Source organism: Hypanus sabinus, chromosome 2 (assembly GCF_030144855.1).
Source record: "Hypanus sabinus isolate sHypSab1 chromosome 2, sHypSab1.hap1, whole genome shotgun sequence".
NCBI classification, from domain to species: domain Eukaryota; kingdom Metazoa; phylum Chordata; class Chondrichthyes; order Myliobatiformes; family Dasyatidae; genus Hypanus; species Hypanus sabinus.
Window position 1 is genome coordinate 439,004 of NC_082707.1, and position 17,327 is coordinate 456,330.

The 17,327-nt window shown below is 45.1% G+C and overlaps 1 protein-coding gene across 16 annotated transcripts in view; it reads left to right on the top strand.

Moving 5' to 3' along the window:
* Window positions 1–17,327, top strand: part of masp1 (MBL associated serine protease 1) — a 404,010-nt gene that overhangs the window by 77,260 nt on the left and 309,423 nt on the right. Inside the window, exon 7 of one of the 16 annotated variants that reach the window (XM_059990974.1) lies at window positions 13,003–14,230. The exons of the other annotated variants lie outside the window; for them this stretch is intronic. Coding sequence (XP_059846957.1) covers window positions 13,003–13,031 — 29 coding nt within the window. The 3' untranslated portion in view covers window positions 13,032–14,230. Of the gene's footprint in view, window positions 1–13,002; window positions 14,231–17,327 lie in introns of those variants that run through there. 16 annotated transcript variants of the gene reach the window in all.

Below are 17,327 nucleotides of genomic sequence, written 5' to 3' on the forward strand. Positions count from 1 at the left end.
TACTTACTAATCCAATTTACCACCCCATCATCCAGATCATTAATGTATATAACAAATAACATTGGACCCAGTACAGATCCCTGAGGCACACCACTAGTCACCGGCCTTCATTTATCCACCATTACTCTCTGGCATCTCCCATCCAGCCACTGTTGAATCCATTTTACTACTTCAATATTAACACTTAAAGATTGAACCTTCCTAACTAACCTTCTGTATGGAGCTTTGTCAAAGGCCTTACTGAAGTCCATATTGACAACATCCACTGCTTTACCCTCGTCAACTTTCTTAGTAACCTCTTCAAAATATTCAATAAGATTTGTCAAACATGACCTTCCACGCACAGATCCATGTGGACTGTCCCTAATCAGACCCTGTCTATCCAGATAATTATATATGCCATCTCTAAGAATACTTTCCATTAATTTACCCACTACTGACGTCAAACTTACAGGCTGATAATTGCTAGGTTTACTCACATTAGAACCCTTTTTAAACAATGGAACCACAATAGCAATATGCCAATCCTCCGGCATATTGCTATCCCCGTTTCTAATGACATTTGAAATATTTCTGTCAGAGCCCCTGCTATTTCTACACTAGGTTCCCTCAAGGTCCTAGGAAAATCCTGTCAGGACCTGGAGACTTAACCACTTTTATATTCTTTAAAAGCGCCAGTACTTCCTCCTCTTTAATCATCATAGTTTCCATAACTACCCTACTTGTTTCCCTTACCTTACACAATTCAATATCCCTCTCCTTAGTGAATACCGAAGAAAAGAAATTGTTCAAAATCTCCCCCATCTCTTTCAGCTCCACACATAGCTGTCCACTTTGATTTTCTAAGGGACCAATTTTATCCTTCACTATCCTTTTGCTATTAATATTACTGTAGAAACCCTTTGGATTTATTTTCATCTTACTTGCCAAAGCAATCTCGTATCTTCTTCTAACTTTTCTAATTTCTTTCTTAAGATTCTTTTTACATTCTTTATATTCCTCAAGCACCTCATTTACTCCATGCTGCCTATATTTATTATAGATATCTCTCTTTTTCTTAACCAAGTTTCCAATATCCCTTGAAAACCATGCCTCTCTCAAATTTTTAACCTTTCCTTTCAACCAAACCTTCTGATCCTATGTCATCCCTTTCTAATGATTTAATATTAGTTCTTATATACAGGGCCACACCATCCCTTCTGCCTAATAACATACCTTTCTGATACACCGTATATCCTTGGACATTCAGCTCCCAAAGGCCGCCATCCTTTAGCCAAGTTTCAGAGATGGCTGCAATGTCATATTTGCTGACCTGTAGCTGAATTTCAAGATCATCCATTTTATTCCTTATGCTGCGTGCATTCAAATACAGGTAGTCCCCGAATTACGAACGTCCGACTTACAGACAACTTGTACTCAGTCTTCTGGTTTGTCCTTCCAAAATGCATCACCTCACACTTGTCCGGATTGAACTCCATCTGCCATTTTTCTGCCCAACTCTGCAGCCTGTCTATATCCTCTTGTAACGTTTGACAACCTACAGCTCCATCCACAACTCCTCCAATCTTCGTGTCATCCGCAAACTTACTCACCCATCCTTCTGCCTCTACATCCAGGACATTTATGTTGCACACTTGGACACAAAAGGGACTTCCAGGCTTGCAGAAGTTTAAAATAACATCTTTATTTTCCTTTCTGGAAACACTGGAACACAAGCTCATCAGCTTACCATGTATGCTGTGGGGCCGTTCCCAACTACTCAATCACATGCGCCCTGCTGTCCCCCAGGACCCCTCAGCTGCCCCCAAGTGCCTGTATAAGCTTTGCTCCTCGTAACCATCATATAAAAAAATTAGGGGGGGTATTAATATGCTCCACATTACTATAGGTTCCACACTCCCCTTCAATATGAATGTCGTCCCGACATGATAGATTTCCCAGAGTACTCATGTCTTCAACTGGTGAGTTATAGTGGTAAGTTACAAAGGAGTCAGTCTTTCAAGATACTCTCTGTACAGCAACAGTCTTTGACATGACATGCATCTTCCTCTTTATGTCATGTATCAGCAACCGGCCTCACTGGCCAGATAATATCTCAAGTGCTACTCCGCTACTTGTGCGGGCTGTGTATCTCAGACTGAAGGTTTTAACCCTATGTCTACCCCACAACCCATTACACAGACCCACACGTGTCACACCTGTTCCAGTGTCCTATATATCAGTGGTCTATGTTTGACTGATAGTTGGCCTAATGTGTTATATGTGAGTATCTTGGGTGGGTTTCTTTGTCGGAAAGGATACTTTCTAATGGAAGTTGACCGCTGCTCAAAATCCATCTCGTCTGCTTCATCAAATAACGCCTCTCGCTCAGCCCCTGCAGTTTCTCCACTCTCCATCTCTGGTTCCATCCTACCTTCCTCTGGACAGTCATCTTCCTCGCCACCTTGCTCCAGTTCCCTGTCAGCTGCTTGTGGTTGGAACTCCTCTGTTTCCACTCTTGGCTGGCTTTGAAACGGGTCAAATGACTCTGCTGGTCCTGTGATGATGAATCTCGAGTTACTATCATCCTCTGAACTACTGTCCGGGTCTCCCTCCTTCTGCTTTTCCTGCCTTTCACTCTTCTTATCTGTGTTTGGCTTTTTCTTTCGCATTTTCTTTTTCCCCTGCTCATCTTCTTCCACAGGCAGAAAGTCGCAGGGCAGAAGCAGGTTCCTGTGTAGGACTCTAGTCTTTCCTGCATGGGCAGAAAGTCACAGGGCAGTAGCAGGTTCCTGTGTAGGACTCCAGTCTTTCCTGGGCCTCTCTCAGGTCATACAACGTAGACTGGACTGTCCTTGTGCTTCCTCTCGGTTACAATGTGGACTTGCTCCTCCCAATAAGACCTGAGCTTCCCGGGTCTTCCTCTGTCCCTGAAGTTCTGCACTAATACTCTACACCCTGGCTGTAGTTCCACTCCATAAGTCTTCCGGTCATACTGCTTCTTTGCTCTATTTTGCTCCATCTGAGCTGTCTGAGATGCCACCCTGTATGCCTCTTGCATCCGCCTTCTCCACTTACTGGCATATTCACTGTGAGAAGTGCTCTGGTCACTTGGTGTCAGGCCAAACATAATGTCCACAGGTAGTCGTGGGCTTCTACCATAGAGGAAGTAGAATGGGGCATATCCCGTTGCTTCACTAGGTGTACAGTTATACACATGTACGACCTTGGCTAAGGAGCTCTTCCAATCTGACTTGGCTTCCTCTGTCAAATTTCTCAGCATGGAAAGGAGTGTTCGATTAAATCTCTCAACCTGACCATTTCCAGCCAGGTGGTAAGGCGTTGTGCATGAGCCTTGAATGCCACAGTATTCTTCCAGCTTGGAAAACAGCTTATTCTCAAACTCCTTGCCCTGATCATGATGCAACTTGGCCAGAAATCCAAATTTGAGCGCAAAGTCGCTAAAGATCTTTTCAGCAGCAGTTTTTGCTGACTTGTTGGTTCATGCGTATGCCTGGGCAAAGCACGTAAAGTGATCGATTACAACCAGGATATACTCATAACCTCCTTTACAGCTTTCCAGATGCAGGTAATCTATTGAAACCACCTCAAAAGGATATGTGGTTACTACATTAACCAGTGGTGCTTTAGTTGGCTTGTTCGGACACTTCCACTTCAGGCAGCTACACACCTTGGTCACATAATGGTCCACATCTCTTTGCATATGAGGCCAATAGAATTGATCATGTATCAGGCTGAATGTCCGCTCCACTCCTCATGCAGCTCCTTGTATATCAGCTGATAGAATGTTTTAGGTGACACTATTTGATCTCAAGCCACTAACTTTCTGTACAGAATGCCATCTTTATTGAGATACAACTTGTTTCTGTCCCTTACCAGAACAGAGGTGTCATCACACCGGTCTCTTCCCCTTTGATGAGGCCACTGTCCTGTCATGACATACTCTCGCACCTTGCCAATGACTGAATCATCCTTTTGTGCTTTCTGTAGTATGGGGACCAGGATTTTTGAATCCATCCTCTATTCAGTAGGTCCTCCACATACTCCTTCACCTCCTTGTGGAGTGGTTTGGGTACCGAAGTGTAGGTGCGCCTTACAGGAATTGTGTTGCTCAGTCTGATTTTTATCTGCAGAGATGGAATGCATCCCAATCACTCTCATCTTTTGAAAATGCAACACACTCTTCTCGCAGCATCTGGCTCACCTTTCCTGCTGGTCTGGAGTCAGGTGATCAACAGACACTGGAGGGTCCCATGTCTCATGGCTGCATGTGTCCAGTTGTCTGTGTTTCTCTTTGGCATCTCATCCGGTTCAAAAAGAAATTCCTGTTTTGCGGAAAGGGGCCCTGTCCTCACACTACACCTAACCACCCTGGTCTGGCCTGCCGGAATCACTGTCTTTCCAACTCTCACCACGCCCTCCTTGTCATCCTGGTCACCGCTTGGCACTATGTGGATTAACTCATTTGCTTTTTTGCAGTCAATGGAAAAAGCACCGCAGCAGGTGTAACTTCTGGATGCTGCTCCATTCCATTCGTCACTAGCTGCTCAATTACATTATAGCCGATGATCGGTGGCTCTGCTACTCCTAGCTCATTAGAGACAAGCACCGGCACAAGCAGCTCTGGCATTGGGCCCCTATTTGATCCCAACTTGAACTTCAGCTCAACCCATCCTGCAAAGGGTATGGGTGTCTGGTTTGCTGCTTTGCCCACAAGTTTCTCGTTCTCACCCCGGAGCTCATCCGTGTTCCGTACCCCGACATGTGGAAAACAGGACTCTGTCTGCTTTTCATTAAGAATAGTGACCTGTGAGCCAGTATCCCATAGTGCTTGTGTTGCTACTCCCTCAAAGAAACAATCCACCATGCACTTCTTCCCAATGAGAGCTGTCAGCTTGGCTTGGTGACGTAAAGAAAGATGACTGGCATAGGTAGCACCCACCATCTGTTGTTCAGCCTTCCCAATTTTCTCTTAACTCCACCTCCAGCTGTCTGATTCCCTCGCAAAGAAGCTCATGCACCTTGTCATCTGGTGTAGCTGGTCTTGGAGCTGATGATTCTGGGATTTTGACAGGCCAGATTGTCACATTGCCGTCAGATTTCCCTGCCAGCCTTCTTTGTCCTCTACAGTCTCTTGAAAGGTGCCCTGTCTGCCCACACTTGAAACAGTGTTCACACTGATCACTTGTTCCCTGCTCCTGACATCCTCTCCTAACACTGATTGTTACTTGGCTGGTGGATCCTTGAGAGTTAGTTATGCTTTTCCTTATTTTAGCCATTTCTTCTCTCAGCAGCCTGACTATTTCATAAAGCTCTGTCTCTTGAACTAGCTACAACAGATGCTTTAAAGCTTCTAGGCTTCACAACTTCATCTGACTGCTCTAGAACCCCCAGTCTGGCTTTGGCTACACCCTGACTCTGCTGACTGCTCTAGAACCCCCACTCTGGCTTTGGCTACACCCTGACTCTGCTGACTGCTCTGCATTTCTGTCTGTAATTCATTTACTTTTGGGACTCTGCTGCTTGTGTTCTTTCTTTGCTTGGACTGTCTTTCTGATTCAACACTGGCTGCTTCATTCATCCTATTGATGAGTATTTCATCTGTCATTCTCTGATCATTGAGATAAGGCTTAAGCTGAAACTTGATATGGTCACTTGACAGCCCAGTACTAACTGACCTCAAGAATCTCTTGTGGATGAGCTCGGGACTGTACTGCTCGTCTGACCCTACTTCTTTTGAAGCAAGTAACAGCCTCTCTTTTAACTCAATTGCTCTAAAGAGGAAATTTTGGGGAGACTCATGACTCTCTTGTGTACTTCACAACCTCTTCCCCTTCATCATTAATTACATTGTCCATAGATTCAGTAATTAGTCTAATTAACGTTCACCTTATGGTAACATTTTCACATGGTCTCTTAGCTTCCACACACACCTCTTTGAGCTGATCCAGTTGCAAAAGCCATAGTCTCTGAGACAAGGCCTCTGCCAACTCCTCCAGATCTATTATATGTGGTATAGCCGCGCCCCGAAGCTGCGCGGAGCCGCTATCAATCAACGGCGATCCATGTCCTGGTTGTTGCCACACTGAGTGTGACGTTAATTATCTCAGCGGTGCCTCCAATATTTGTTGCACACTTGGACACAAAAGGGACTTCCAGGCGTGCAGAAGTTTAAAATAACGTCTTTATTTTCCTTTCTGGAAATACTGGAACACAGGCTCATCAGCTTACCATGTATGCTGCGGGGCCGTCCCCGACTACTCAATCACATGCGCCCTGCGGTCCCCCAGGACCCTTTAGCTGCCCCCAAGTGCCTGTATAAGCTTTGCTCCTCGTAACCATCATTTAAGAAAATTAGGGGGGATATCCAGTGTCCATTAATAAGCTCCACATTACTATAGGTCCCACATTTATAAAAATCATAAATAGCAGGGGTCCCAGGACAGATCCCTGCGGCACTCCACTAGTCACCGACCACTAGACAGAATACTTTCCTTCCACAACTACCCTCTGCTTTCTTCCTTTAAGCCAATTTTTTATCCAATCAGCCAAGGTTCCACTCATCCCATGCCTCATGACTTTCTGGAAAGGTCTCTCATGAGGGACCTTGTCAAATGCTTTGCTAAAGTCCATGTAGACCACATCCATTGCCCTATCCTCATCAATTTCTTTTGTTACCTCTTCAAAAAACTCAATCAGGCTCGTGAGGCACGATCTTCCCTTTACAAAGCCATGTTGACTATCCATGAGTAGACTGTTCTTCTCCAAATGCTCGTAGATCCTATCCTTAAGAATACTTTCCAGTAGTTTGCATACCACCGATGTAAGACTCACCGGTCTGTAGTTCTCAGGTTTTTCCCTATTACTTTTTTTAAACAAGGGAACTACATTTGCCACTCTCTAGCCCTCTGGCACTTCCCCTGCAGTGAAAGAGGATTCAAAGATCATGGCTAATGCTCCTGTGATCTCTTCTGTCAATTCCCACAACAACCTGGGGTGTATCATCTCTGGCCCTGGGGATTTATCAGTCTTAATGTTTTTAAAAAGATCCAGCACTTCTTCCTTAATCTCCACATTGTCCAGCACACAGGCCCGCTCTACTTCAACCTCATCCTGATCAAGATCCTTTTCACTTGTGAATACTGAAGCAAAGTATTCATTTAGGACCTCCCCAACCTCTTCCACTTCCAGGCACATGTTGCCCTCTTTATCCTTTAGCGGTCCCACCTTCGTTCTCATCATCCTCCTATTCTTCACATACACATAGAACACCTTGGGATTGTCCTTAATCCTACATGCCAGGGCCTTCTCATGCCCCCTTCGAGCTCTCCTAAGTCCTTTCTTTAGCTCCTTCCTGGCTACCCTATATTTCTCATAAGCCCCTCCTAATTCCTGCTTCTTATATCTAACATATGCTTCCTTTTTCCTCTTGATGAGTTGCCTCACATGTTTCGTCAGCCACGGTTCCTTTTTCCTACCATTTTTTCCTTGCCTCAGTGGGACAAACCTATCCTGAACCCAGCTCAAGTGGCCCCTAAACTTCTCCAACATTACTTCTGTGCTTTTTCTTTTGAACATGTTTCCAATTTACTCTCGCTAGTTCCTGCCTCATCCCTTCAAAGTTAGCCCTTCCCCGGTTAAGCACTTTACCATTTTGTCTGATTTTATCCCTTTCCATAGCTATGCTGAAGCTAAGTGAGTTGTGGTCACTCTCACCAGAATGCTCCCCCACTAAGAGGTCTGTCACCTGACCAGGTTCATTACCCAAAACTAAATCCAGTATAGCCTCTCCTCTCGTTGGCTGGTCCACATACTGTGTCAGGAGTCCTTCTTGAACACACCTGACAAATTCAGCCCCATCTATCCTCCTTGCAGTCAGGAAGTGCCAGTCAATGAGGGAAGTTGAAATCACCCATAACTACTACCCTGTATTTCCTGCACCATTCTAAAATCTGCCTGCTTATCTGCTCCTCGGTGTCCCGAGGGCTATTTGGGGGCCTATAGACTACTCCCAGCACAGTGATTGATCCCTTCCTATTTCTGACTTCCACCCACACCGACTCAGTGGACACTCGCTCTGCAGCGTCCTTCCTTTCTATAGCCATGATACTATCCCTGACCAGCAATGCCACTCCCCCCCCCCCCCCCCCAATTTTCTACCTCCCATCCTTTTCCTTTTAAAACACCTGAACCCTGGGACCTGCATCATCCAATCCTGCCCTTCCTCCAACCAAGTTTCAGTAACGGCCACAACATCGTAGTTACACGTACTAATCCATGCTATAAGTTCATCCTCCTTGTTCCTAATACTCCTAGTATTGAAATAGACATATTTCAACCCCTACAATTATGTTCTGTCCCCTGCCTGTCCTTCCTCATCAACTCAGAATTCTTAGCATCATGCCCTTGTCCTTCTACCTTAATCCCTGCACTCACATTCTGATTCCCACCCCCCTGCCAAACTAGTTTAAACCCTCCCCAACAGCTCTATCAGACCTGCCTGCCAGGACATTGGTCCCCCGGGATTCAAGTGCAACCCGTCCTTTTTGTATAGGTCACACCTGCCCCAAAAGTGATCCCAATGATCCAGAAATCTGAATCCCTGCCCCCTGCTCCAATCCCTCAGCCATGCATTTATCCTCCACCTCACTCTATTCCTATTCTCACTGTCGCATGGCACAGGCGGTAATCCTGAGATTACTACCTTTGAGGTCCTGCTTTTCAACTTCCTTCCTAACTCCCTGTAGTCTTCTTTCAGGACCTCTTCCCTTTTCCTACCTATGTCATTGGTACCAATATGTACCATGACCTCTTGCTGTTCTCCCTCCCACCGCAGGATATCTTGGACGCGATCAGAAACATCCCGGACCCTGGCACTTGGGAGCCAAACTACCATCAGAGTTTCTCTCCTGTGTCCACAGAATCGCCTGTCTGAAACCCTGACTATAGAGTACCCTATTACTACTGCCTTCCTCTTCCTTTCTCTACCCTTCTGAGTCACAGGACCAGACTCTGTGCCAGAGGCACGGCCACTGTTGCTTCCCCCAGGTAGGCTGTCCCCCCCCAACAGTACTCAAACAGGAGAACTTATTGTCAAGGGGTACAGCCACAGGGGTACTCTGTAGTACCTGACTCTTCCCCTTCCCTCTCCTGACTGTGACCCATTTCTCTGTTCCCCGTGGCCCTGGAGTGACCACCTGTCTGTAACTCCTCTCTATCACCTCCTCACTCTCCCTGACCAGACAAAGGTCATCGAGCTGCAGTTCCAGTTCCCTAACACAGTCCCTTAGGAGTTGCATCTTGATGCACCGGGTGCAGATGTGGCTGTCTGGGATGCCGGGAGACTCCAGGACCTCCCACATCTGACACCAACCACAGAAAACTGGCCTCATACACATACTACCTCCTTTAGCAATCAACAATTGCCTCACCTTGTCCTGTTACCGCCGAAGCCCGTAGAGCCAAAGCCCTTTCACTCTGCTCCCTCTCACTCCACTGCCCACTCACTCTGCTGCCCGCTGGATATGGCTGCCTTCTTTTTAAAATGTTCACGCGGAATTTTGTGGAGGATCAAATATAGTACCCAAACCCAGCACAGCCCCCACTTGTCCTATTTAACCTGTCTCAGTGTGGTGGACTTTCGGACCCGGGGAATTTAGTACAGTGGTCCTTAGGACCCAGCGTACCTCAGGAGCCAGCGGAGGTTGGGGCCCGCCACCCGCAGTGTTTCTGTTCCGTTGATGGGAAGCGATCGCGATTGAAAATAAAATGAAAATAATAAAGTGATTGGAAAGAATTGAAACGCCATCAGCCATTGGAAAAGTGTTAGGCTACAGTTGGTCAACGATCTGAACAATTTTAAAGGATAAAGTGAGAATAATGGAGCATGTGAAAGGCCTTGCCCCGATGAAAGCTACAGTTATTACTAAGCAACGCAGTGGTTTAATTATTGGAATACATACATTTCTTAAGAGTTTTATATGCATAGAAAGGTAAAATTTATACTATATATTAAGACAAATGTTTGACTGACGCTAAGTAATACCGGATGTACTTGTTCCGACTTAAGTACAAATCCAACTTAAAGACGGACTTAGGAATGGAAATCATATGTAACTCGGGGACTGCCTGTATAACACTTTCAGTCCAATATTTGTTGCTTTCTGTTTTAACAGTACCATGCCTCTATTGCCCTGTAACTCATTCCACCGGCTGTGATTAAGCCTCATTTCCTGCCTGTCCTTTGTATCATCTCTGTTGCTTGCTATCTTTTAGTTATTTCTATTTCTCCCTTTCTCAGCCCTGGCACCTGGGAGGCAGCACACCTTGCAGGTATCTTTAACAGGCACTTGACCCTCCTGTCTGTTCCCCTCAATAAGGAATCCCCTATGACTACCGCGTTCCCCATTTTCTTCTCTCCCTTCTGCACCGTGGTAGCAGGCTCAGTGCCAGAGACCCGATCGTCATGGTCATCATCTGTCAGGTGACCCCCTCAATAGCAGCCAAAATGATATACCTATTACTGAGAGGGGTGGCCACAGGGGTGCTCTCTACTATCTGAGCTCTTCCCTTCCCTTCCCTTCCCTTCCCTTCCCTGACAGTCACCGAATTGTCACGGGGTGACTATTTCCCTGTAGCTCCTATCTATATACTGCTCACTTGCTCACTTTCCCTTGTGAGCTGTAGGTCATCAAGCCGCAGCTCCAGATCCCTAACATGCTCTCTCAGGAGCTGTATCTCGGTGGACCTTGCGCAGATGTGACTGTCTGGGAGACTGAAAGATTCCCACATCTGACACCCAGAGCAAAGCACTAACCTTACAGACATGTTCTCGAAGTCCACTTACCCACTTACCTCGCTAAAGCCATACCACTGACTCAGACCACTGTTGATGATCGCTTCGCTCGGTCGGCTGTGTCTTCTTTTTATGCCTGATCCTTCCCTGTTCTTCAACCCCTCGGCCTCCTTTGCTCCAGAGAAAACAAACAAAGTGAATTTAGTTTCTCCCCAGAACTGTGGCCATATCCTGGTGAAGCTCTCTCCTGCAATTTTTCAAGCACTGTCACACTCTTTCTAAGTGTGACCAGAATTATATACAAGTGAGGTCTAACCTGTGTTTTGTAAAGTTGCAGCATAACATCCCAATTTTTATTTAATGTCCTGACCCATAATACAAGCATGCCTTGTGCCTTAATCATTACTCTGTCTACCTGAATTGCCACTTTTAGGAGCCGTGGACTTGAATCTCAAAGGTCCTTGAACATTTCATTGACATTTCTGAATGCCCTGCAACTTACTGTACATGTCCTACCTGTATTTGACTCTTTAACATGCATCACCATTCACTTGTAGGGTTTAAGTAACATCTGCCAACTTTCGATTTCCACATCCCCATCTTTCATGGTCCATTCTCCTCTCCTGTAAGTTTCTTCCTTCTCTAGTTCTTTACCTTTTCCATCTATCACCTCCCAGCTTCTTACTTCATCCAATCTTCCACACTCACCTGGCTTCTCCTATCACCTTCTAGCCTATTGTCTTTCCTCTCCCCTTCCCTACATTCTTATTCTGGCATCTTTTCTCTTCCTTTCCAGTCCTAATGAAAGGTCTCAGTCCACAAGATGTCTTCATTTCCATAGAAATGAGGCTCCTCCTTCATGGTAACAATGAGAAGAGTGTGTGTCCTGGGTGATGGGGTCCTTAATGATGAGTGCTGCCAGTTTGAGGCAGCTGGAAGCTGGGGAGGCTAGTGCCCATGATGGAGCTGGCTGAGTTGTTTCCTGCCCTGTTTAGTTCCTCCAGCATTTTGTAAGATCATAAGACGTAAGAGCAGAATTAGGCTATTTAGCCCATCTAGCCTGCTCTGCTATTTCATCATGGCTAATTCCAAATCCCATTCAACCCCATACACTTGCCTTCTCACCATATCCCGACTAATCAGGAATCTATCAACTTCCACTTTAAATATATCCATGGACTTGGTCTCCACCTCATTCTGTGGCAGAGCATTCCACAGATTCACCACTCTCTGGCTAAAAATATTTCTCTTTACTTTGGTAGTAAAGGATTGCCCCTCAATTTTGAGGCTGTTTCCTTCCAGTTCTGGTTACCCCGCCTCTCTACATCGACCTTTCAACATTCTGTAGGTTTCAGTGAGATCCCCACACATTCTTCTAAATTCCAGTGCGCACAGACCCAAGGCTGTAAAATGCTCCTTACAGTCGGCCCTCCTTATCTGCGAGGGATTGGTTCTGGGACCCCTCGCGGATACCAAAAAACTGCGGATGATCAAGTCCCTTATTCAACCTGTCTCAATGCGATGGATCTTAGGATGCAGCAGAACCCCAGACCTTATTTAACCTGTCTCAGTACAGTGGACATTAGGTTCTGGCAGTGGAGCTCTGAATCCGCAGTGTTTCTGTTCACGAAAATGATTACAATTACGACTGAAAATAAAGTGGAAATAATAAAGCGATCGGAAAGAGGTGAAATGCCATCGGTCATTGGAAAAGCGTTAGGCTACAGTCGGTCAACGATCGGAACAATTTTAAAGGATAAAGTGAGAAAGGCCCTGCCCCGATGAAAGCTACAATTATTACTAAACAACGCAGTGGTTTAATTATTGGGTTTTGGCATTTTGGGTTTTGATCCTCCACATCAACCAGGCACGGATGGAGAGCGGGCTCGGAAGTGGTCTGTCACTGGATCGAACTTGGGAACTACCCGAGCCCAGCGATGAAACATACGTTCTTAAGTGTTTTATATGCATAGAAAGGAAAAATATATACTATATACTAAGACAAACGCTTGACTAACTGACGCTAAATAATACTGGATGTACCTGTTCCGACTTACATAATAAGAGAACTTCCTATTTTTTTTCAATCCCGATCCATGGTAACCAACGCACATCCTCCTGTATACTTTAAATCACCTCTAGGTTACATATAATACCTAATACAATGTAAATGCTATGTAAAATAGTTGTTATACTGCAATGTTTAGGGAATAATGACAGGAAAAGAAGTCTGTAATGCTCGAACAACCAAGCACTGGAAGAGCACTTCTGGGTTTTCTCGATTCGCTGTTGGCTGAATTTGTGCATGCGGAACTCTCGGACAAGGAGGGCTGACTGTATATGTTAGCCCCTTCAATCTCAGAATCACCTTTGTGAACCTCCTCTGGGCTCTTCAATGACAATATATCCTTTCTGAGACAAGGGGCCCAAACTGTTGACAATACTCCAAGTGTGGCATGACTAGTGCCTTATAAAGCTTCAGCATTATCTCCTTGTTTTTATATTCTATTCCACTTGAAATAAATGCCACCATTATATTTGCCTTCTTTACTACAAACGCAACCTGTGAATTAACCTTCTGGGAGTCTTGCCCGAGGACGTCCAAGTCTGATGTTTGAATTTTCTCCTCATTTGATAATAGTCCACACTATTGTTCCTATTGCCAAAATGCATTATCATACATTTCCCAACATTGTATTCCTTCTGCCACTTTTTGCCCATTCTTCCAATTTGTCTAAGTCCTATAACCATATAACAATTACAGCACAGAAACAGGCCATTTTGGACCTTCTAGTCCCTGCCGAATGCTTATTCTCACCTAGTCCCACCAACCTGAACTCAGCCCACAACCCTTCATTCCTTTCCTGTCCATATACCTGTCCAATTTTACCTTAAATGACGATACCAAACCTGCCTCTACCACTTCTACTGGAAGCTCGTTCCAAACGGCTACCACTTTCTGAGTAAAGAAATTCTCCCTCATGTTACCCTTAAACTTTTGCCCCCAACTCTCAACTCATGTCCTCTTGTTTGAATCTCCCCTACTCTCAATGGAAAAAGCCTATCAACGTCAACTCTATCTATCCCCCTCAAAATTTTAAATACCTCATCAAGTCCCCCCTCAACTTTCTACGCTCCAAAGAATAAAGACCTAACTTGTTCAATCTTTCCCTATAACTTAGGTGCTGAAACCCAGGTAACATTCTAGTAAATCTTCTCTGTTTTCTCTCTATTTTGTTGACATCTTTCCTATAATTCAGTGACCAGAACTGTACACAATACTCCAAATTCGGCCTTACCAGTGCCTTGTACAATTTTAACATTACATCCCAACTCCTATATTCAATGCTGTAACTTATAAAGGCCAACATACCAAAAGCTTTCTTCACCACCCTATCCACATGAGATTCCACCTTCAGGGAACTATGCACAATTATTCCTAGATCACTCTGTTCTACTGCATTCTTCAATGCCCTACCATTTACCATGTATGTCCTATTTGGATTATTCCTACCAAAATGTAGCACCTCACACTTATCAGCATTAAACTCCATCTGCCATCTTTCAGCCCACTCTCCTAACTGGCCTAAATCTCTCTGCAAGCTTTGAAAATGTACATCCTTATCCACAACGCCACCTACCTTAGTATCATCTACATACTTACTAATCCAATTTACAACCCCATCATCCAGATCATTAAAGTATATGACAAATTGTCATATGTATATGTAATGTATATGTCCTGCTGCAATTGCATTGGTTCCTCAGCACTGCTACAACTCCACCTATCTTCATATCATCTGCAAACTTTGCATAAAATCATCAATTCTATTATCTAAATCAATAACAAACAACATAAAATGTAGCTGACTCATAAGGAACAGCACTAGTCACTGGCAACCATCCAGAAAAGGTGCCCTTTATTACAGAGACTTGGCTGGCACCAGGGCTGGAATGGTTTCTCAATTTTCCTGGATTTCAGTGCATTAAAAGGGATGGGGGGGGGGGGGAGGGGAGGAGGGGTGGCATTACTGGTCAGGGATACTATTACAGCTACAGAAATGGTGGGTAATGTAGCAGGATCCTCTTTTGAGTCAGTATGGTGGAAGTCAGGAACAGGAATGGAGCAGTTACTCTATTGGGAGTATTCTGTAGGTCCCCAGGTAGCAGCAGAGATACCAAGGAGCAGATTGGGAGGCAGATTTTGGAAAGGTGCAAAAATAACAGGGTTGTTATCCTGGGTGACTTTAACTTCCCCAGTATTAATTGGCACTTGTTTGGTTCCAAGGGTTTAGATGGGGCAGAGTTTGTTAAGTGTGTCCAGGATGGATTCCTGTCACAGTATGTTGACAGGCTGACTAGGGGGAATGCCATACTAGATCTAGTATTAGGTAACGGACCTGGTCAGGTCACAGATCTGTCAGTGGGTGAGCATCTGTGGGACAGTGATCACCGCTCCCTGGCCTTTAGCATTATCATGGAAAAGGATAGAATCAGAGAGAACAGGAAAATTTTTAATTGGGGAAGGGCGAATTATGAGGCTATACGGCTAGAACTTGCAGGTGTGAATTGGGATAATGTTTTTGCAGGGAAATGTACTATGGACATGTGGTCGATGTTTAGGGTTCTCTTGCAGGATGTTAGGGATAAATTTGTCCCAGTGAGGAAGATAAAGAATGGTAGGGTGAAGGTACCATGGGTGACAAGTGAAGTGGAAAATCTAGTCAGGTGGAAGAAGGCAGCATACATGAGGTTTAGGAAGCAAGGATCAGATGGGTCTATTGAGGAATATAGGGTAGCAAGAAAGGAGCTTAAGAAGGGGCTGAGAAGAGCAAAAAGGGGGCATGAGAAGGCCTTGGCGAGTAGGGGAAAGGAAAACCCCAAGGCATTCTTCAATTATGTGAAGAACAAAAGGACAACGGGAGTGAAGATAGAACCGATTAGAGATAAAAGTGGGAAGCTGTGCCTGGAGACTGTGGAAGTGAGCGAGGTCCTCAATGAATACTTCTCTTCTGTATTCACCAATGAGAGGGAACTTGATGATGGTGAGGACAATATGAGTGAGGTTGATGTTCTGGAGCATGTGGTATTAAGGGAGAGGAGGTGTTGGAGTTGTTAAAATACATCAGGACGGATAAGTCCCCGAGGCCTGACGGAATATTCCCCAGGCTGCTCCACGAGGCGAGAGAAGAGATTGCTGAGCCTCTGGCTAGGATCTTTATGTCCTCGTTGTCCACGGGAATGGTACCGGAGGATTGGAGGGAGGCAAATGTTGTCCCCTTGTTCAAAAAAGGTAATAGGGATAGTCTGGGTAATTATAGACCAGTGAGTCTTATGTCTGTGGTGGGAAAGCTATTGGAAAAGATTCTTAGAGATAGGATCAATGGGCATTTAGAGAATCATGGTCTGACCAGGGACAGTCGACATGGCTATGTGAATGGCAGATCGTGTCTACCAAGCCTGATAGAGTTCTTTCAGGAGGTGACCAGGTCATCTGGATGAGGGTAGTGCAGTGAATGTAATCTACATGGATTTTAGTAAGGCATTTGACAAAAGTACCACATGGTAGGCTTATTTAAAAAGTCAGAAGGCATGGGGTCCAGGGAAGTTTGGCCAAGTGGATTCAGAATTGGCTTGCCTGCAGAAAGCAGTGTGTCATGGTGGAAAGAGTAGGTTCAGATTGGAGGGTTGTGACTAGTAGTGTCCTACAAGGATCAGTTCTGGGACTTCTACTTTTCGTGATTTTTGTTAATGACCTAGATGTGGGGGTAAAAGGGTGGGTTGGCAAGATTGCAGATGACACAAATGGTGGTGGTGTTGTGAATAGTGTAAAGGATTGTCTAAGATTGCAGAGAGACATTGATAGGATGCAGAAGTGGGCTGAGAAGTGGCAGATGGAGTTCAACCCGGAGAAGTGTGAGGTGGTACACTGGAAGGACAAACTCCAAGGCAGAGTACAAAGTAAATGGCAGGATTCTTGGTAATGTGGAGGAGCAGAGGGATCTGGGGTACATGTCCACAGATCCCTGAAAGTTGCCTCACAGGTAGATAGGGTTAAGGAAGCTTATGGGGTGTTAGCCTTCATATGTTGAGGGATAGAGTTTAAGAGTCACGAGGTAATGATGCAGCTCTATAAAACTCTGGTTAGGCCACACTTGGTGTACTGTGTCCAGTTCTGGTTGCCTCACTATAGGAAGGAGGTGGATGCATTGTAAAGGGTACAGCGGAGATTTACCAGGATGCTGCCTGGTTTAGAGAGTATGCATTGTGATCAGAGATTAAGGGAGCTAGGGCTTTACTCTTTGGAGAGAAGGAGGACGAAAGGAGACATGATAGAGGTATACAGGATATTAAAAGGACGGCCAGCGCCTTTTCCCCAGGGCACCACTGCTCAATTCAAGAGGACATGGCTTTGAGGTAAGGGGAGGAAAGTTCAAGGGGGATATTAGAGGAAGGTTTTTTACTCAGAGTGGTTGGTGCTTGGAATGCACTGCCTGAGTCAGTGGTGGAGGCTGATACACTGGTGAAACTT